This window comes from Callorhinus ursinus, unplaced genomic scaffold (genome assembly GCF_003265705.2).
Source record: "Callorhinus ursinus isolate GAN/ISIS: 27379988/994484 unplaced genomic scaffold, GSC_fseal_2.0 scaffold21, whole genome shotgun sequence".
NCBI classification, from domain to species: domain Eukaryota; kingdom Metazoa; phylum Chordata; class Mammalia; order Carnivora; family Otariidae; genus Callorhinus; species Callorhinus ursinus.
The window spans coordinates 14,279,972-14,302,556 of record NW_027397083.1 but is presented as its reverse complement, the minus strand read 5'-3'; the positions used below and the strand labels follow the sequence as shown (position 1 = coordinate 14,302,556).

Sequence of the window (22,585 nt, the reverse complement as noted above, 5' to 3'; positions counted from 1 at the left end):
CGCAACATGCCTGCCATGTAAGAGCAGCACTGTCCTTCTTTCTTTCCCCCGTCCCTTCGGCTATTTCAGAAATAAAGGAATGCTTTTTAAAGAATTCAACTGACTGCAAGACAACATAAACTTCTGTCAGAATGAACCTTTAGAAAACTCTGCAGACGCTCCGGTGAGATTCAGGTCCCCCCAGCTCTTACGTAATACGTTACGTAAGGGTCATCTTATTCCCCCAGCATGCCCTCTCGGATTACAATGTGCAGGCTAAGGTCAAAAGGAAATTATGTAAGCATAATCCTAGGAAATCGGCATTCAAAGCAGGGCCCAGTTCAAGAAGCAAACCAGCAGGATGTTACCGTGAATCTTGGAGGCCACAAAATGAAAAATGTGTAAGACACAGTTTGAGTACTTTTGGTTGAGAGCCTGGGAGGGACTCATGGACAAATTTTGTAAATGGTGTTATCAGGGTGCCATACAATTGGAACAGAGGCTGATATTGCAATAGAGCAGGGTCCTGAAGGTCACCTGCAGGGCTGCATATTAACCTCTTAATTGCTACCTCGCTGGGAGGTCTGGGCAAGGCATCAGAAAGGCCAGGGGAAGAAGCACGGAACTGAGACTGGGGGCAGGGGCACTTTACCTACAAGTATGAAAGTATTTCAACACACACTTTAACTACCAGCTGCATATCTGCCCTGGAGGAGAGGCATTTCTGAAACAGTCCTATTAGCGAAAATGTTTGAAACCATGTCAAAATACCACCAACATACAGCAATGTACAAAAAGATTCTCAACCACCTTAGAAATCAGAGCAAAGTAAATTAAAAGCCTGTTTGCACATCAAATTGGTAAAACTTTCTTAAAATCATCACATCTATGATTGGCAGGGACACAGGAAACTAAATGCAGGAGTCTATTTTGGTAAGGCCGGGATGGAAGGAGGGTTGATTTGGTAGTTTCCATCAAAAATAAAAGTCTGCAACACCCTTTGATCCAGCAAAAATAGTTTTCTTAAAATCTGTCCTAGAGAAATGTGTGTGTGCATACACAAAGATGTATATTCTTTGCAGAACTGTCTGTAACAGTAAAAACTGAGACTTGACTTCCATCAAGTAAGGAGGTGGCTGACTATATTCGGTTACGTTTTGATGCAATGAAAGACTATGTTCCTGTCGAAAAGAATGATGCATTTCTGTATGAACTGACACGGAAAAATGTCCAAAATATAGATAGATAAAAATTCTTCATATACATGCACATTTATAATGCATGGAGAAAAATTCTGGAAGAAGCAAAAAACTGCAGAGGTGACCTCTGGGAATGGGATTGGGGTTTTAGAGTCAGGTATATAAGGGGTCTTTTTATGTTTGTGTAGGGTTTTTTTTTTTGTAGATTTTGACTTTTAAAACAATGTTATGTTCATGTATTATACTGTATAATTAAAATTTCTTTTGATAAATGATGAATCGGCCATCTAAAATGTTTGGAAGAAGACAGTGTTTTGTTTTGGTTTTTAATGCAGGAAAACACTAACTTTTTTAAAAGATGAGACTTAGAAGCTTCCATTTATAAAAGAGGTTACCGAGAGGTAATAGCTCTGTGTGCTAAATGTACTTCCAAGCTTACCTGATGCAGATAGTAACAAAAGATAAACTCTGCAAAATGAGCCTGAGGTTTATGCCCAGGAAGAAGCAAAGCAAATAATCTGTCCAAAAGAGACCAGGGTTTATTTCTCTCAGAAGGAATGTACTTCAGGAAGACTGTGGTACCTTTTGTTCTCTCCTTTAAAACGAGAGGAAAATGCAGAACCTCTTTTCCTAGTCTTAAGTCCACTTTGCCGTGATCAGGAGAAAAGGCAGTTGCCTCCCATTCATATAAGAGTTCATGCATCAGACAATCCTAGCCCCAAGCTAGTCCTGGTCATGTAAGTTCAACCGCTGGGACATTTTCTCCAACATGTACTAATAATGATTTTAGGGTGGGACCGCAGGTTGCAAGTAGGACTTCCACCATTGCCCTGCTCTGACATATTGTGAGGCCTCATATGAGTCACTGAAAGCTCACTGATGTGTCAGAAATGGCGGCACCCCATCTGCACATGGGGATAACCCATTATCTGTGCATGGAGGTAATAACAACCATAATAATGAAGATCTGTGCAGCAGGAGCTGACCTCTCCATTTTCACACACACACACACACACACACACACACACACACCACACACACACACACACACACACACAGATCTGGTGTCTGGTGTATTCAAAGGTTTGATGAAATGAACGACAGATGTGCCAACATGGTGAAATCTCTAAAAGGCTCCTGCCGAAACATTGATGGCAGTGCCCCGGTGATCATTTCACAGCACTTCAAATGTTTGGGACCCAAGATACATGGCCGAGAAGTGACCCCACTGAGAACTCAGACCCTTGTCTTTTATCATCAAAAAAAATTTTTTTTTACATCTAAGACCCAAATATGATCAATGTTATAAATTTGCTCATTCACTCATCTGCTCAGTAGATATTTACCAAGGACCTACTTTGAACTTGGCACTATTCTAGATGCAACGGATAGAGCAGTGAACACAACAGAAGCTTACATACACAAGGCAATAGCTAATAAACAAAGAATTAATGTCATATGACAATAAGTTCTACAAAGAACAATGACATGACATGATGGTGAAAAGGATAGAGAGTGATGGGGTACTATTTTATAGAAGGTGGTCAGGAAGGTGACCTTTAATCAGTGACCTGAAGAAAGTGAGGGTGACCACGCAGGAGCTTAGAAAAAAGTATTCTGAGAGAGGGAACAGCAAGTGCAAAGGCCCTGAGGCAGGAGCAAGCTGGTGAATTCTACAAACAGCAAGAAGGATCTCCTCACCATCTGCACACGGGCAAGTGTGCACTTCATGGAATTAAAGGATGATCCCCCGAAAATGCATCTGCAAACAAAATTTCCTTACAACTCAAGACCCCTAAAGCCCTTTATCTGTGGTCCCTGGTTAAGAATCTCTACTCTACTCCAACCACAGAAGATTGTTGCTTCAGACACAGCATGTGGCTCCAAAAGGCTGACTCCTGACTGTCATCCCTCATGGGGTAAAAGGGACAAAAAGAAGACCCCACTGCTTCTTTAGACAATCTGCTGATTCTGAATTTCCAAAAGAATGGGAGGCCCTCCCCTCAGTTTGGGAGCCTGAGAAACTAACATGGGGCCATGAGGAGCACATCCTGCTCACTGCCCCTCCCTCAGTACTGGTAAGGGCTTCCTGAGTTCTGAGCACCCTGCTTGGATCAGATTCCTGCGCCCCAAATTGGAAGTGACCTAGAAGAACTTTTAGTCCCCAAAAGTAGTAAGATCATCAAACCATTCAATTGTGCTTACCAGCTCTGTTTCAGACAGAGAGCAAGTAACTGACAATTAGTTTTGGTGTGTCTTTAAGTTGAGTTTAGAATGCCTCAAGAATAAAAAAAAAAAGTAATAGAAGTTATTTAAAAAAAAAAAAAAACAATAAACAGGTCAACTGAAGCAGCCTGCTGAGTCCAAGCAACCCACTCCATGCCGCTTACCTCGCCGACGTCTCCTGCCCCGCCCCCAACTCTCCTGTTAAGACAGTCACACCTAATAATTCTTGCTAAGTACCTTCCAAGTGCAGCTTGACCATAAAACACTTCATAAAACATGTGGACTTTGCTCCTGCTTTTGCAAGCGCAGCCTTGCCCTCTCTCCGTTCTACCCTCGGCGAGGCACAGCACCGCCCTGCTCTCGGGGCTCACTGCCCAGGCTCCAGGAACCCCAGCCTGCGCATCTGCTACCGCACTGTCCGCTGATCACATCTTCTCTGGGGAGGAACAGCTGGCTGCTTTCATTCCCTGATGCTCCTGCAGGACTCGCTGGGCGCCAATTATGACACCACCCAGGAAGGTTGGAGCCTCGGCTGTGAGGCTGTTGGGACCCCGGAAGATCAACAGGGACAGGCAGGGGAGAGGGGCACAGAAGCTTACCACCCCCACACCCATGCAACAAGAAGTACACAAATGGGAGGGACGCCTGGGTGGCTCAGGGTCTGCCTTGGGCTCAGGTCATGGTCCCAGGGTCCTGGGATCGAGCCCCGCAACAGGATCCTTGCTCAGCAGGGAGCCTGCTTCTCCCTCTGCCTGCCGCTCCCCCTGCTTGTGTTCTCTCTCTCTCTCCCTGACAAATAAATAAATAAAATATTTGTAAAAGTACACACATGGGGCTAGGGAAAGGGGCTGGCAGGGTCAATTATGACCCCCCCTTACCTACCAGACTCTTTCCTTGTCTCTAAGAAAAAAGAGTTTTGTTGTATGTTTTTCAGATTACATAAATCATATGCACTTTATTTACAGAAAGATGTAAAAAAAACAAAGTGAGAATCACCAGTTAAAGCCTGGAAAATCTAAATAATACCCAATGCTTGCAGCCAGCACTGTTTTAAAGGGCTTTGCACTCATTTAAACTCATCTACTCATTTAAACCTCATAACCACTGTATAAGGGTGACATTATTTTAAGACCCATTTTACAGATGAGAAAACTAAGGCACAGAGAAATGAACTTCCCCAGGTCTCACAGTTATTAAGCTGAGGAGCTAAAATTCGAACACCGACCCAGGTTCTTAATGCATTTTAACCACGACTACTTTCCATCTGAGGCACCTATTTCTAGCCCAGCTCCTGCTACCCCAGGTTCTTAGCACAGAGCGGGGAAGGTTCCCTCTCTTAGCCTCTGTGGGGTGTTCCTCCTCCTGCCAGCCCTCCAAGCCTTTGTGAACCTTCCCTCTGAGGACTCCATATTCACCAGACTTGACAGCAAACCGGACAGAGCAAGAAGCCACTTTCCAGCCCATCAAGACGTGTTGAACATCTAGTACATGCACAGGACTATGGGGATACAATGACTGGCCCCCCAGCCCTTGACCACCAGGGGTCTGGTCTATTGGCAGAGACATGACATAAGCAGGAGCAACTAGTAACAGCAATGTGACCAGACCATAGGCTCCTTGCGGAGAGGTTCACATCGTATGCACCGGGGATTCATAGGAAGTGTTGAGTGGTCGTTGAATGACGGAGTATGTGAGATAGTGAGAACGCGAGCTGGTGGCCCGGTTCCCTTCTGAAATCCTGGAGAAGTCAGGAAGGGAATTCCAGGTGAAATGACCATTCGGCGGAGACTCGAAGCCTGGACGAGACCTGCCAAGGCAGAGGGGAGAGGCCAAGGATGAGCCAGGCATGGGGGCAGGACTCCACATGACCGGCCCCCAGGCTGGAGGAAGCCCATGTGCCCACAGCAGACACAGCTTCTGCAGGCAAGGAAGGAAGACCACACAGGGACTCAGAAAGACAACCAGGCTCCGATCTGGTGCTCCGAGGCCAAAGGAAGGAATCCAGATTTGGGAAAAAGATGTATCTGAAGACAGAGACTTAAGGGTTAACACTCCACTGAGCTCTCCACCCGATGGAACGGGCAAGAAAAAAAATCTTAAGGGGGAGGAGAGTTGAATCTTGCCTAACAGCTACTTCTGTGGGGAAGGAGGAAGAAGCAGCCTCAGAAACTCAGGAGAACACCGTGAGGGAGCAAGAGGGGCATGAATGGGTCCCCCAGGAGCAATGCTAGGGAGCTTCCCCACAGCACTGTTACTTTCAAGCACCCCCATTCAAGGGGTCTCACAGTCTGCTCTGGCCAGATGCTGCCACTCAAGGCATTGGCTCTCCTGAGCCCCTTTCCCTCTATCTCAGTGGCCTGTCCATGACCATAAAGACAAGAGTGGTTCCAAGCCGCTTGCATCTCATGGGCACAGTCCAATCCACGAATGCTGGCTGCCCTGAGCAATGGGTTAAGATGGATTCTGAAGCTGAATCCAGATTCAAAGTGAATGAGTTCTATGATTAATTAGCAAAATCTGCCATGGACACAAAACTGAGGAATGGCCACACTGGCGCCTGTATTTGCCATCCCTGCTTTCAGTAATTTGCACTGATTTTATTTTGATGCAGACTCACGTGGACTAGAGACGGTCGTATTTATTTCTGTGCCAGGCGCCGTGCCAGGTGGTCACTGAGTAAACAGAGATTACAATACTCGGCAAATGTTTGTTAAGCAAATGATCAAACTCATTTGTTCCTGAGAAAAGTGACGACAAAGGAGCTAGATGCCGTGAGCTTTTGGAATGCAGAAGCGGCAGGAAGGGCATCTTCCTTTGAAGCCAGCCCTCCATCCTGACCCTGCCCTGTGCCAAAGTCCTGGTGACAGGTTTGGGCCCCATCTGTGTCCCAGCAGGGCTCCACAGGAGGCGTTGTTACTAACACAGCCCATGGATTCTGGAATGTATGTTCTGAGCCTCGCTAGGAGCAGGCCTGTGAACCCAGGCGGATGCCAAAGCATTCCTCAGACATCTGCTTTTACAAAAAGGAGACATGGGGTACAAAAAAACAGAAGCATGCCTGGCCTGGCCGCTCTTGGGGTTGCGGAAAGAACCATCTAGAATTGGGCTGGGCCAATGGACTCTCACTCTGAGGGTCTCCCCTTGAGTTACTGATGATGAGCAGACCTAAGATTCCTCTTGGTGTCCCTCAAACCTCAGCCAGGTGCTCTGCATGGAGCAGATACTCAGTGGATAAGACAGAAACACTGCATTTTTTTTTAAATATTTAATTTATTTATTCACGAGAGACAGAGGGAGAGAGAGAGAGAGAAGCAGGCTCCCAAGGAGCAGGGAGCCCGATGCGGGACTCGATCCCAGGACCCTGGGATCATGACCTGAGCCGAAGGCAGACGCTTAACCATCTGAGCCACCCAGGCACCCAGAAACACTGCATTTTAAAAAGTCTGGAATAGATGGGGAGGAGGGCAAACACGTGAGAAGTTATGATGCTAGAAGTGAATAACGCCCTAAGAGGGCATGAGAGGAGACACAAAACTGCCAAAGGAACCAACATCACTGCTACTGGAGCTATGAAGACAAAGAGATTCAGGGAAAAGTTTGGGACAGAGTCACAAAGGAGAAGCACGTATGCAGAGTCTGAAAACCGGAGGCAGACTTTTAATAGGGAGAGAGAAGGAGAGCAGATTAATCGGGCAGAAGAAATGGAGAACACAGCTCACAGGCAGGAAGGGAGAGGCAAAGTTGAGAAACAGGAGAAGCATCCATGGGAGGCGAGTCTGGGAGCTGCAGGGAGCGAGGTTAGAGCCACGTACATGATGTGGGAGGTATGCAGGAGCCCGGGGGGCCCGGTATGAGGCCTGAACTAAGGGATGGGTCACACAGATGAAAACAAAGATTAAAAGCCAAGACCAAGGGCGCCTGGGTGGCTCAGTCAGTTAAGCATCTGACTCTTGATTTCAGCTCAGGTCATGATCTCAGGGGTCCTGATATCAGATGGAGCTCCGCGTTGGGCTCCATACTGAGTGTGGAGCCTGCTTAGGAGTTTCTCTCCCTCTGCCCCTCCCCGTCACTTACACACATGTGTGTGCGCGCTCTCTCTCTCTCTCTAAAAATAAAATAAAAGCCAAGGCCACATGAAAAGGGAGAATTAGGAAGGAATCAAAGGCCCACAGGCCACCAGGAACAAGAAATTAAAGGAAAAAATGGATGAAGCAGCAATTGTCCACGAGTCCTTAGAAACATGGGTTCTTTATGTGGTCTACAGACCACCAGACCTTGTCTGGCAAGTGCCCAGGGCCTGGAAATCAAGTATTCAGGTGACTCTTTCTTGTGAAGCCTGTGGAGCAGCCCGCCTCGTGTGAGCTCCTCTTTCTCCCTCCCCTTTGTGGGAAAATAAAGAGGGGCAAGGTCTTTCCCTCCTAGATTTCCAGTGCCCTTCACTCCAGACAGCCACCCAGGGACCGGGGAAGCCCTCATGTCTCCATAGCAAGGAAAGTTCCTAATGCACTTACTCCTCATAGGACATTTGTATTTTAAAGGAGGCCTGACCCAGATGCTTAGAGTTCCACAATTTCCTATCTGCTGCCTGCCTAGGAGGAGACAGAGAGGGTAACACACAGTCCTTGGGCTCAGGGGCTCATGGGCTCACAATTCAGCAGCTGAAAAGGCCATTCTAGTCTGTTTTGCACATTAGTTTTTCCAGCAGGGGGCAGAAATCCTCTATAGTTAGAGATCTACATAGCTGGGATGGTCATGAACATGGGCTCTAGAGGCAGAGAGGCCTGGGTTCAAATCCCCAACTCCACCATTTACCAGCTAAGAAACCTGGGGTGAGTTTCCTAATGTCTGAGGCTCAGTTTCTGTCCTCTGGGAGATGAAACCCTGAACGGGATCAGTTCGGTGATGGGCTCCGCACAGGGCCCAGCACAAGGTATCAACTCAACAGCTATCTGCCAAGACGTTCCAAGAGGCTCACTACTGGTTGTTCGGAAATGCACACTGATTCAGATGATAAGAGGACATCTCCCAGAGACTGAGCAGGGCTTTAAGTCTCCCGAGCTCTTCTTGTTCCAGTTCCTTATTTGTAGATGAAACCACCAAGAGAGACTCTCTTCTTCTACCTTGCTCTTATCTTGCAGGATGTGGGGGGTGGAAGGTAGTACTGACTTTTCTTGAGCATGCAGTGAGTCCAGCATGGTGCTATCCCCACCATAGACTCCACCTCTTCTAATCCTCATAGCCCCAAAGGTACAATTGTTCATCCCAGATGGAGAGAGAAAGCAAAGAAAGAAAGCCACCCAAGGTCCTACAGGGAATGCAGGGCTGACTCTCCAACAAATCACCTCAGCCACTTCCCAGCTCCTGACCTGAGCCAGGCCTCAACCCCAGTTTGGCTGAAGCAGCAAACCTTTTGATGATTTATTCCAATACTCTTAGCTGCCCTGTCAAGCCTGACTGGGATGATGCCTGGCCAGAGCTGGAGTCTCTCTCTGGTCTGGATCCAGACCTTTGGGTGAGCAACCTCCTACCAGGCTTTGGAGGCCCCCTCAAACCCATGACTTGGAAACTGTAATGGAAGGAGCTTCAAGATTCCATTCTTTTGATCATCCTAGATCTTGAACCTACCACCTCTCTGGGAAACCATACTAAAGCCTGCCAACATTTCTATTTCCTTTTAGAGATCTATTCTTACTGAGTGAACCTATCTGCCCACGGTCATACAATGGAATCAGCAGATCCGGTCCTCATTTGAGAAATTAATCATAATAATATACAAATGATCGCTAACACTTATTGAGTACCTGACTCGGAGTCAGGCACTGTCTTTCAGTAACCCAGTGAAATAGATGTTAGCATTAGTTCCACTTTATAGATGGGAAAACTGAGGTTTAGAGGGGAGGGGAGGTTAATCAAAGTCAGGCAACCGGTTAGTGGCAGAGACAGAATGCAAACCAGAAACACTATGCTCAGGAGGCCAGGCTCTACTCACTGTGTAAGGCTTTCCCAGGGAAGCTGGGAAAGCACATTTTCCTACCAACGTGGACACATGGGCCAGCCATTCCATCCTATTCGGCCCTGACCACAAGGTGAGTAAGCTAAAAACGGTCTGGTCTGTGAGTAACACTTAGTGACCTCATGAGATACAAGATCCTTGTGAGTACTTTGTGTGTACATTTAAAAACCAAGACAGAGGGCGCCTAGGTGGCTCAGTTGGTTAAGCGACTGCCTTCGGCTCAGGTCATGATCCTGGAGTCCCGGGATCGAGTTCCACATCGGGCTCCCTGCTCAGTGGGGAGTCTGCTTCTCCCTCTGACCCTCTTCCCTCTCGTGCTCTCTATCTCTCATTCTCTCTCTCTCAAATAAATAAAATCTTAAAAAAAATAAAAATAAAAGCGAAGACAGAAACTTTATGAACATTGTCCAATTTTAGAAAAATTGTGCATTGCCTCAAGACGCAAAAAAAAAAAAAAAAGGACACAAAAAGTCCCCAGTGGCTGTTTGTCATGGGGTAGAATGATGGATGGCTTTTATTTCCTTATGGATTCCTTCCTTTATGTTCAAACTTTCTACAACGAACATGAATTAACCTTTATAGTAAGAAATCAGAATAGTTACAAAAATAAGCTGATAGACCTCCCTCCCTCACCCAAAAAAAGTCTACATGACTCAGAGTAAAGACAAAGAACGACTTCCTCTGTAAGTCACATCATTGGCACAGATCCCCCCCACCTCGCAGCTCACACATCGTGCCCTGGTTATGAATTTCCACCTTCGTCTACCACGACTCAGGTTTCAAGCCTGCTTCTGATGCCGAGGGAATGTCAGCGTGGGGAATGAATTACCTTAACCCGTCCATGGCGCCTTTCCAGTCCGAGCATGGCCTTCTGCAGAGGGAAGGTTTAATTACCGAAAGCTCTGTGACGCAGTCAGCCTATTTTTGGCCAGCAGGCGGGACAGGTTAGCTCTTTATCCACTCCTGCCTTGGCCGAGCCTCAGAGGTCACAGAGAGGAGGCATTTTCATCCTGTCCTGGTGCCAAGCCTGTCTTTCTAGAAGCTGCTCCAGTCCTGCCTCCTGAGGGACCAGCCAGGCTCCGGCTCATTTCTCTAAAGGACTGGCACCGTCGCTCCTCCTAGTATTGCCCCCCCCGACCCCCAGCTAGGGCTATGAAATGTTTTGGCATGTGGGGGACCAGGCAGAGGGAGCGAGCTGCCCTTGTCGTGTAATGCACCTTAATGGACACATTTCACTACACAGATTAGGTGAGGTGGTTGGGGGTGAGCTAATGCGGGAGATAAACTGCACCGCAGGAGAAATAAATGGGAAGTGGGGGGAGGGGAGAGAAGCGGAGGGAGGGGTTTGAGCAGGGAGCAAGAGGTCCTATCCGTACAGAGGTGAGTCCATGGAGTGAAATGATGGCCAGTGAAGGCTATCCCAGCAGGGAGAGGTGGCCAAGGGAGCTTCAACAATACTAAGAGCAATAATAATAATGCTGATAGTAATGACAGCTCACATTTACAAAGCCCTTACTCCAGGCATCCTTCCAAGCACCGTCCTCTAGACCTTCAACATTCCTGTCGGGTAGGTACTACTTGTATCCCCATTCAACAGAGGAAGCAACTAAGGCACCAAAAGTGAAGTGATCTGTCCAAAGTGACATAGTAAGTAGCAGAGTTGAGCTTGGAAAATCTCGGCCCGACTGCACAAACTTTGTTCTTAACAGCTTGACTGTGCTGTCTTTCCCCAAGAACAGCAATGCCCCACATTCCATCACACTCCACCGGCTGGTTTGTTCAGCCATGAGAGCCACCCCTGTTTCTTCGCTGCTGGAACCTTCAGCAACATGAGCCACCTCTGCAGCATCTGCAGCCTTGGGCCAGGACCCTGGGGAAGGGGGGGATCAAAATGCTCCCGGGGAGCCTGGGGGGGGGGGGGGGGGAGTGGTGGAAAGCAGCCCGAACAGAAGGCGATGCTGTAGAGAGCAAGAAGGCAGCAGAGGCGGGTCTCTGCATGGAAGTGCCTTGGAGAAATGCAGGCTGCCAGAGATCCCTGGGAAGGGAAGAGATGCTCTGAGGCTCTCTGAATGCGAGATGGGGCTTCAATCACTTTCACTTAAATCACTAAGGAGGATAGGAGCCTAGCGGCTAAGCTGGAGGATTTGTGAAATTTCCAGACTGACACTTGAATTTAGGTACTTTACTTCCTTGGTTCTAAGATATGCTTTTATTTTTTTAACATTTTTAAATTTCTATGATTGGGATGCATGGTGTTTCTCTTTTCACTTTAAAAACTATTATTAAACGGGCGCCTGGGTGGCTCCGTTGGTTAAGCGACTGCCTTCGGCTCAGGTCATGATCCTGGAGTCCCGGGATCGAGTCCCACATCGGGCTCCCTGCTCAGCAGGGAGTCTGCTTCTCCCTCTGACCCTCTTCCCTCTCGTGCTCTCTCTCATTCTCTCTCTCTCAAATAAATAAATAAAATCTTAAATAAATAAATAAATAAATAAATAAATAAATAAATAAATAGAAACTATTATTAAATTGTTCGGGCAGCTTACAACTGAGGCTGATTTAGGACGGAGGAAAAGCAGCTAAGAACCTTCTGGTGGAACAGATGAAGCTGCACAAACACTGTGTTCACTTGTCTCTTTGCTACAGTGGCTTGCACTCCTCCAGTCATGTGTACCAATGCACAGAAGCCATCCCCCCCACCCCACCTCACCAACATCTCCTGGTTGGATCTGAGCTCCAACATTGCTTCCTCTGGGAAGCCTCCCTGACCTAAGAGACCAAGTCTAATTGCCCTAATCCATCTGTGTGATGGATTAATGTCCACTGTCCCCCACCACACTGCACCCCCAAAGGGGGCAGGATTGGGCCTTTTTTCCCCCCTCTCCCCATTAAAAATCACCAGTTAGGAGCACAATAAGAATTTCAATAGTTTTGTGCTTCGTGAGTAAATGTGAGTCTTGGACATCGAGTTAGAAGACAAATGACTGGTTCCCATCTCAGAGGATCCAAAGTTCCTTTCAATAAACCTTGGTAAATATCACCCCCGCCACGAGTGGGCATGAGCACCTATATTAGCTTGGATTTAGTAATTCCGGAAACAGGTAACAAATATTTCAAACCTTTCTGTTCACGGAGCTGGTCAGCCCATTTGGGGAACATGGTGCATGGAACAAGCTCCAAGAAAAATAAATTCAGCTCAGACAGAAAGGGTCATTTGCAGCGCTACTATAAAACACAGACAGTGGAAACAACCCAGTTCAATCATTGCAAAAGGTTAAGCAAATGATGCCACAGTGATGGTAAAATAGAACAGAGATATTAAAAGATGTAATTTCTCATCCGTATTCCCATATGGCAACCGAGCGCATATCCATGAAGCTGGGCACGAAGCAGGCCCTACACGATGTAAGAGTGGACCTAAGAAGGAAGTTCAGAACAAGAATTCATAGGAAAGTAATTTAAGTTCCTTTTTCTTTAACAAAAAAGGATTGGCAGTCTCAAAAGGAGATATAAGGGATGAAGGTATATAGCAAGATCTCAAATACATATAGTCATATATTATGACCATCAGGCAACACATTTTAATAGTGACGACCTCTGGTTCATGGAACGATAGGTGATTTTTTTTCCTTACTTATACTTTTAAATATTTTAGCAATTCTCTGCAATGAGCATATAAAACTTACATAATCCCAGTATCAATAGCCTTAAAAAAAACTATGAACAAATGAACTTCGAGGAATTAGTTTTAAATAGTGAGGAGACATGGGCCAAAATATGGACAGAATAAGTCATTTATATTATTGTAAAAAAGGAAAACCATGGGGTTTTGCCTAGCTTTGTATCAGCTATAATAGTGCCAAGCACATGCAGAAAGCCCTCCCTCAAAATTCAACTCTCCCATACTTGATCTATTCTTTCTGATTTCCTGAATTCTTGCCATCAGCAGCTTCTACTTCATTTGACTTATTACTTTTTTTTTTAATCATCTTTTTGGGCTTCTGAAAACAGAAGTCGACATTTAAAAGGATAGAGTATTTGAATATTGTCTCAATTCTGATAAATCCTAAACCTGTTCCCAAAACCTAGTGAACATTCCATAGATGAGAATGATCGTCAGCCATTTTCTTTCCAATTCTGGAGGAAAACAGGAATAATTTGAAGAGAAGAAACAGCAAGAGGAGCTGGTGGTCTTTGTAACACCTATACTCTGTGCTGCAAGAAGGAGAAACACCAGAATCACAGGGCAGAATGTTGCACCAAATACCTTATGTGTTTAGCAATATCAGAAAGTACCTTCCTGCCACGCAAACCAAGCCTGCTGGCTTTCCCTCCACACCAAGTACCAGTAACAGTGCACAATCGCGTGCACTTTTGCTTTTGAATATTTGGATCCAAGAGCTTTTGTAGCAGGGTTAACCCGTTGACAATACAATCTTAATGAAGTCATTCACATTATTCCGTACTTGCAAGTGGAAATACAGCTTCACAAGTGGAGAAATGGCAGAGTTGGGATTCATGTATTTTTATCTGGACCAGTGTCTTCAGCAGTAATTGCTGAAGACAGGACCATTAGAACCTCTAGAAAGAGTCTGGGGTTGAATGCTGAAGACATACTCATTGAGGACGAGGTCTCCTGGGTGCTGAAGTGCTTCAAGATGCAATCACAGGTGATTATTTTGGTAAAAGATACAACTTTTCCCACATCTCATCCATGTGTTATTTAAACAAGCGTTTCAAGGGGGGCAATTCTATATGGGAAGATACAGATATCACATATTCATTCATTAATTCATTCAATACATATTCACCGAGAAGCATACTAGCGCCTGGTTCATTACTGGGCACGGGGGTGCGAGGACCTGCGCAATTTATTTACCATTCTGAGTCCTTTCAGAGCCAACTGTTTTTGTGATAAATCAATTCGCTTCCCAATTTTTCCTCCTCCTTTCTCTGAAACGCCATTTCTAGAGAGAAGCCGGTTGGAGAGAGGAAGCTCACATTACTTCAGCCCCTGAGAAAAGCAGGCGTCCTTGCTAAATATCACGCTAAAGGAGGCTCCAGTGAGTGTTTTATAATAACCTGTTGTTCCACCTTTCCAGTTCTCCTTTTTCTCCAGGAATACAGTGATTCCTTCCGTGTCATCTCCCCTCCCTGCCCACCCGCACCCTACCCAAGACTTCTGACCTGACCATCCTCTCTTCTCCAGGAACCCACTGACCACCTAGTGCCACAGCAAGCTCTGTCTTCCATCCCGGTCCCGCTGTACGTCCGAGGAAAACCTGTCAGGTGCTTTATAGTTTACCTAGCCAGCGTTCTGATGTCAAAGAAGTAACACACTGTCCTACGGACTGTTGTCAATTGGCTGGAAAGCTCAAGGTTGCTAAGTGTTTGTTTGAACACTGTGTAATTATGGGAGGCAAAGACCTCATCAGGCTTCTCTTGGCGCTGGGACGTCCCTTTCCTCTCCTTAAGCAAGAACTACAGCGGTTTCCACATGGCTCTCCCAGCTGATCGCCCCGGGGGCCCTGAGCCGGTCACTCAGTTACTGGACTACCCTCTCTCGGCCCCTATCTCCTCTCCTCCATCTTCCAGCCTTGCATCCACCTGTGATCATTAACCCCTTCATCTCTGGCAGCCTTGCTCCCGGATGTTTAACCCAGACCCCATCAAAGTACTGTGCCTTTCACTTCTAGTTGCCAATGTAAATGAAAGAAACCCGCTCCTTTTAAGGTCCGGAGATGTTGTTCCGGGCTTCCAATCCTTTCTCTATGCTTAAATTCTAAATGTTCTACAGCTTAATTTATTCATGGGTTTTGTTGAGGGACCTCTGTTTTGTTTTCTAATTAAATGTAACATGAAAGGTCAACTTCCTGTTTTGAGATAAATTTGAACACCAGTCCCCAAGTCACCTTCAATGGCATCCACAGACAAGAACGCCACTTCTCAATTCCATTTCTACCACTCATGAGCTAGGTGGTGCTGGGCAGACTAGTTAACAACTCTGAGCCTCAAATATGTCATTCATAAAGAGGGATAATAATAATAATAATGTCTCATAGGATTGTTGTGAAAATTAAATCAATCAGCATACATGTAACAGCATGTAACACCTGGTAACTATTATTATTTATTATCATCCTTATTGATTCGTCCCACAAATATTTCCTTTTTTTTTTTTTATTTTTTTTTAAGTGGGCTCCACACCCAGCATGGAGCCCAACGTAGGGCTTGAACTCACAACCCTGAGATCAAGACCTGAGCCGCGATCAAGAGTCAGCTACTCAACCAACTGAGCCACCCAGGTGCCTTGTCCCACAAATATTTCTTAGGCAAAACAGTTATTGACTTTATGAGCCTTTACTGTCCTCTGAGCAACTTTGCTATTGAGAGTTACCAGTAGAATCCATGGCACCTCCGCAGCCAGATCTCAACTCTCCTCGGTGGCTGGACTACTATGTTGAAGTCCTTCTAGTTGCCATACCTACATCCTCTCTTGGCGACATTTATCACTGTGGGATATCAATACCAGCTAACCTTCATGGAGGACTCACCATATGCTGGGCCCATTTGAAGGGCTTTACATGTGTTGGGCTTGTTTAAATCCTTCAACAACTCCAGAGGGCAGGCACTACCATGACTCCCATCTTGAGACTGGAAGGCACAGAGAGGCTGGGTAACTTGCCCAAGTTCACACAGTAGCTCAATGGCAGAGCTGGGATTCACACCCTGAGCCCGTGCCCATGACCACCGTACCACCCTGCCTCTTCCTGGAGGAGTTCACTACCTCTGTAGAGATGGTACACATAAGGCACGAATATGAGAGAAGGGATGAGAAGCGGAGGAGGCAGGGGTGGGTGTGGGTGAGGCATGGCAGGTACAATCGTCTTTGGGGTGTCATGACGAGCAAACAACCAGCCACTCCATTAGTCAGGCACAGCCAACACAGCACTCACATTCTGCCTCGGAATGTTCTGAGGTTGCTGCAGCCCCGTGGATGTCTGAGGGGGAGGCAGGCTGCGGGCTGCTCCCTGGCAGCGAGGCAAGGGACCCGGCTGGAGCCTGGGACACACTCATGAGAGCAAAGCTGCACAGAGGCCTCTTCTTCTGGGTTGCCAAGAGTTTTTGCTATTTGTAAAATAGGGGGCTCATCAGAGAGTTTCAGATAGATTCGGGATCCAGAACGAGAGGGTGCTTTAGGATCGCTTTCAGGCAGTGGGACCCCAGCACGCCAGTCCCCACAGGGGCATCTCCCACAGATCTGGCTCTACCTTAAGGTGACCAACAGAAGAACTCGCCCTCAGGGCACTCCACCGGCCAGTGCTCTAGGCTGAGTGCTTTCAGCAACGCTCTGTACAGAGGTATGATCTCCACCTTCCAGATGAGGCCTCAGTATGATCTCCACCTTCCAGAATGAGGCCTCGAGAGGGAGAGCAAGATGCCCCAGGACACAGGGCCCGAGCCGAAGAGGGGAGAAACCCCAGTCATCGTCTCTGCACTCAGCAGGTGCTTTGAACAAGAGGAGCAACCACACCTTTCATTCCCCAACTCCCAGGATGGGACCAGGAGGCAGAGCTGCGTCCTCCCGGAGTTCTGTGTGCTCCTCCTGCAAAGGGAAGCCGTCAGGGCCGAGGGCTCAGCAAGCACAGGGCACAGGCGGAGAGAGCCTGGCCCTCCGACACTGGGGCCACCGGGCCCTGCGCTATTTTCCCTTGCTGCTGCTCCGTCTATGGAGGCTGGATTAAAAAGCAGCATTGGCACAGAATCTGCTCCCTCCAACCCCAAGAACACCATATGTGTCCCTGACACAAAGGGAGAGACAAGCCCCCCACTGTTCTGGAGCTGGTGGCCAGCCTGGCCACCAGCTCCTCGATCGCCCGGGGGTGGGCCACGGGTGGGGGCCGTGGGGGGAGGCAAGCAGCTGAAAGTTCCCTTTGTGTTGCTCTCACAGACATTTCTGGAAGGGGTCAGTTGGGGGTGGTTCATCATTTACCCAAGTAGACGCACCCTGGGAAGCCAGTTCAGATACCGTGGTTAAAAATAAATCTCTGCTCACCATCTTATTAATATTCTGTGAGTGTGTTAAGGACCTTAGGCCAACAGGGAGAAAAGTTCATTTACCCGGGAATGGCTACACTGGCTCCAATAATCTGGTAAAAGTAACTCGATAGCTAAGCCCTGATTTCTTTTCAAAAAGTGATGGGGAAATGCCAGGTACTAAACAATCCAGCAAGGTAATTGCTTGCTTGCTCAGTTTACTGGTATTTGAGTACCACTCACAAACCGTACATATGTCTCTGTGCCTCAGTTTCTCCATATGTAAAATGGAGATAATCACAGTATCCGTAGTACTCATAGGTTAATATATACAGGCAACTATGTCCGATGGTGCCTGGAGCATAACATGCACTTGACAGACGTGAGCTATTCTGCAAATTCAGTCTATTTTATAACATTTATGGTAATGACCGTCATTTATGCTTATTGTGTGCCAGGAGCAGGGCTGAGAGCTTGTAGGCATAGCACGGTTGGGTCCTCCAGACAATCCCATGAGGTGAGTATTACACCCATTTTACAGGTGGGAAAATGAGAAAATGGAGTCAGAGACATCCCCACCCAACGGATGGCACAGCAGGACTGAGACCAGATCCGTCTGAACTCACGAGTAATGCTGTGTAATTTTATTGTCTGGTTAGTGCCAGACTGTGAGGCTGGCAAGAGAGAGAACCTGCTGGTCCCCATGTAACTGGTGCAGAAACTGAGGCAGAGAGATTAAGTAATGAAAGCGTATCCAATTTCTTTGCACGATACTGCGCTGCAAACAGCACAGTGGATGGGACAGGAAATGAAACCGAGGGAGACTAGAAATATCTGGCCTTCTCTCTTGACCGAGATAATAGAGCAAAGGCATTTCTGGTCACTCTGAGAGGGAGCTGCATCCGTGCCATTTGAACACCTCCTCTAAGAGCCCCCAAAGCCCTTGGCATTGCTCCTTGCACACGATCAAGCACATGGTAAGCTGGTTTAACTACAGTGCTGCAGCCCAGTCTTTCCGAGTGTGAGAAGACCCTGCGCTCAGCATTTCCCAGCAGCCGTTATGGCATTCCCAAGTCACTCTGATCATCAGACTGTATTTAACTTCCACATATGGGGATCACTCATCCGGAAAACTCTTCATCCTTTAAAACCTTGCTTAGGAGGTGCCAGGGTGGCTCAGTCAATTGAGCATCTGACTCTTCATTTCTGCTCGGGTCATGATCTCAGGGTCATGAGATCGAGCCCAGCATCAGGCTCCATGCTCAGCATGGAGTCTGCTTGTCCCTCCCCCTCTGCTCCCCACCCCTCGCGCACTCTCTCTTTCCCTCAAATAAATAAAATCTTAAAAAAAAAAAAAACCTTGCTTAGCTATCTCTGACTCTATACAGCCTTCCCTGACCATCCCCTCCCCTCAACAGAATAGATGCTTCCCACTCCTGCACAATTTGTTTTCTTTATGTATTTCAAACTGTTGCAACACAGGGTCCTCCACTAGGCTGTGAGCAACTCCATCCACGCACCTACAATTTATTTCAATTCTTTGGGAATTAGCAATGCATATATGATCTACATCAGTGGTTCTCCACAGGGACAATTTTGCACCCTAGGGGACATTTGGTAATGTCTAGCGACATTTTTGCTTGTCACAACTAGAGGTGGGAGATGTTCCCAGAATCTTGTGGGCACAGGCCACAATGCTGCTAAATATCCCACAATGCACAGGGCAAAGAATTATCCAGCCCAAGATGTCAATGGTGCTTAAGTCAGGCCACTGGTCTACCCGGTAGCTCTCAGTTAGGCCTCACCCACTCTTCTGACCAAAGAGTTTACTGGCTCAGGATCTACAGCAACTTGTGCTTTGGTCCCCAGATATTTGCAGCACCTCTGAAGGAAGATTATACTTCCCTCATCCCTAAAGACATGCTTTGCCTTGCAGCTACCTTTGGCCAATGGCACGACAGCATGTGGCAGATGCTCTGGGTGGCCCCACCCACCTTTCTCAGTCCAGCATCTTCCACCTGCCAGCCGCTGTGTCTCTGCCTTCGGGCTTTCTAAGAAGTTAGCAGGCTACTCTGCCCCCACACAGGCCAGAAGTGCTGGGCAATTAAAACCCCCAGGAGTAGCCCTCAGCCAATGATGGGCAGGTTTGGATGTGTAAATATACCAGCTCCCTTGTTCCTCAAGAGGACAGCTTTGAGCATGTGATTTGTCCCGTCTCTGTGAATTTCCCCATGGGATTAAACAGGAGTTAACCACACTGGTAGCGGACTTGATAACCCACCTTCTGCTGGCTGCCTTCCACTTCCCCACTTCCTTACCGATGTTTCCTGCACCTCCCAAATAGAAAATCTAGAATCTTCTACTAGGAACCCGGACCAACACAGAATAGAAGTAACACGTGATCCCTCCCAGAAGCAGCATCGAGAAACTTGCCATAGTCCTGTCATCGCTCTTCTCCCCACTCTGCTACAAGAGAGGCATGACCCAGAAGGAGGCTGCTTCTTCCGCCGGGGTCCCACATGGAGGATACAGGAAGGACACCTGCAACAGGTGTCCTGCAACCAAATGTAACTCAGAAGCAAGAAACAGATTTTGTGGTTGTAAGCCATAGAGATTTGGGGCTTGCTGTTATAGAAGCATAACCTGGTGAGAGCTGATTGATACAGGACTTGTCACTCCCGGGGGACCTTTTTGACTGACTTTATCATAGGAGACCCAGGCTACATACCTTCCAAATGATACCTGTCTGAGGGCAAAATCATACAGCATAGCCTTGCCTCCTTGAACTTGGAGATGATTATTTACTTTTTTCTCTTTCTCTGTAACTCACGGTGCCTTGTGCCGGGCCAGGAATTGGTGAGGACCTAGAGAATGGCAGACTGGACTCAGAGTTGTCTGGGTTTTACCACAGACCCATTCAGGCCTGGTAGCTACGTGGGGAAAAGAGTGAAGATGAGGATCCTGGCCCGGAGACGGGTGAAAGCACCAGTCACACGGTGGCCGGGCAACCTCGGGGAAATCCCACCTGGAGCCACCCATTTTTAATGCAAGATCCAACCCTGAGAACCGTGCTCCATTCCCGGCACTCAGCCTCTGTGGTTCACTGAGGACCACAGCCAACTTCATTTTCTCCATCCCCAACTTGATCCATCAGCCTTGAGAACAAGCTAAGTCCAGACCCAAACTCTCAAGGGAAAGACTGTCTCATCCACTTTACAAATGGCTCGTTTCTTTTCTCCTATTCACATATCAGAAGCAAGAGCTGCATTCCCTTCCCTCTATCCTTGACATTTATTGAGTACGTACCACGTGCTATCACGCATCAGGCTGAAAACTACTTACGGTCTGTCGCAGCATTTCTCACGCCCGGGTCACTCACAGAGGCCACACAGAGGCTATTTTTGCCCTATCTGAATACCATCTCGGCTATCCGTTACTTACTAGTGTTTAACACCGACTGATCCTTTCTCCTTAAACACATGCATCCTGAGAGGGATTTTTACATTACTTCTATCCACGGAAAACCAGTTAGCACTGATGAATAGAAGGGGGGCTATGAAAATGCACATGACCACAAACATTTTTATTGACTTTGAGCTAGGTGCTGCTTGCTGAGTCTTCGGCCGCCCGCCCTCTCTGTTTAAAAGGGAAGTTGAGGGGCGCCTGGGTGGCTCAGTCAGTCATGCGTCCAACTCTCAATCTCAGCTCAGGTCTTGATCTCAGGGTTGTGGGTTCAAGCCCCACGTTGGGCTCCACACTGGGCATGGAGCCTACTTTAAAAAAAAACTTTTTTAAAGGAAGTTGAAAGGTTTCAGGGCAGCAGTTAAACACGGCAGCACACGTTTTAACCTTGTCATAATCAAACAAGATTGAAGAATTCGAAAAGGAAATGACCGTCTCACCATATGATGGGACGTCACTGAATTTGTCATCAGTGCTCCCCCAGTCGTCTCCTGTGCCCCGTGGAACCAGCTCTCATTTCATCGGACATCCATCTCACACCTGCAGTAAGGCTGTATCATTTGCCTGGATCCTGACCACATGTGGCCAGGATCTGATTAACAGCACAGATCTTGCAGCCGGTCAGACACAGGTTTGAGTCCTGCCACACCACGGCCTTGCTGGGCCTCTCTGGCAAAGTCACCAAACCTCAGCCCTCAGTTACCCGTGGATTGGTCTCTTTCCCTCACCGGCCCTGTTACACGACTTTGGCAGCCAATGGCTACTGAGTAACAGTCTACATCTGCGGAGCAAAGCATAGCAGCCTGGTCCCCTGAGAAGCTGAATTTGAACCAGTGACCTTGTTTCTCTTAGTACCACCAAATTAGAGCATATGCCAATGATGCCTAGAAATCTTTGCGAAGGAAGACTCTGTGACCTCACTCAAGGCCTTTCAGAGAGGCGCCATTACAACGATGCCTGAGGCATCGCCTTTGTAGTGTTAATTCTTTACCAAATGGCCGGAGGTACAGCCAGCTACCTTAACGTGCTCAGCTTCTTGCTAATGAAAGGACACTTAAGCAACTGTCACCTGGGAGATGCAAAGTCTCAGGACCCACTTTGTGAGGTAGGTACCCTTAGAAGCTCCATTATACAGATGAAGAAACCGAGGCAGAGAGGATTTCCGGAACTTGCCTGAGTTCATTTAGCACCTGGGAGTTTGGGTTGAAAGCCCAGGCAGTCTGGCTGGAGCATCTGGACTCTGCTTAGGACACCTCCCTGCCTTACAGCACAGTCAGAGATTCAGGCCTGTGGTGTCTAGAAGCACCAGGTCCCACCGAAGCAGCACCTAAGCCATAGCTGGGGCTGGGAGAAGGCCTCCTCCCACAGACGGTGGCTGGCCCAGAGCCCAGGGGAACACAAAGGGCCTCTAGTCACAGAATGAAGGACAGGGCTTCCCGGGACCAGGGAACAAAATGCTGGCCACCTCTTGCCTTGTCCCTCCTGCAGCTATCCTTGGGTACTCTTTTCTCCTTGAATACCTTCTTTCAGCCCTCGAGGCCCACAGCCAAGTGTTGCCATTTCCCTAACAGGGGTGAGCCCCTTCTTGAGTTGGGCAGACCCAGCAGGGGTGCCAGTCATGAGGACCTGCCCCAGACGGTGCCACACGACAAATCCCAGGGACCCAGCCTGG

At 47.6% G+C, this 22,585-nt stretch overlaps 1 protein-coding gene across 8 annotated transcripts in view; it reads right to left on the bottom strand.

Annotated features, from left to right (window-relative positions):
- The window catches only part of SLC1A2 (solute carrier family 1 member 2), a 143,143-nt gene that overhangs the window by 81,289 nt on the left and 39,269 nt on the right, over positions 1-22,585 (bottom strand). The window contains exon 1 of one of the 8 annotated variants that reach the window (XM_073904763.1): positions 14,602-14,682. The exons of 5 other annotated variants lie outside the window; for them this stretch is intronic. In XM_073904763.1, coding sequence (XP_073760864.1) covers positions 14,602-14,609 — 8 coding nt within the window. In that variant the 5' untranslated portion in view covers positions 14,610-14,682. Of the gene's footprint in view, positions 1-10,246; positions 10,395-14,031; positions 14,054-14,601; positions 14,683-22,585 lie in introns of those variants that run through there. 2 more of the 8 variants (XM_073904765.1, XM_073904762.1) reach the window with 2 other exon arrangements.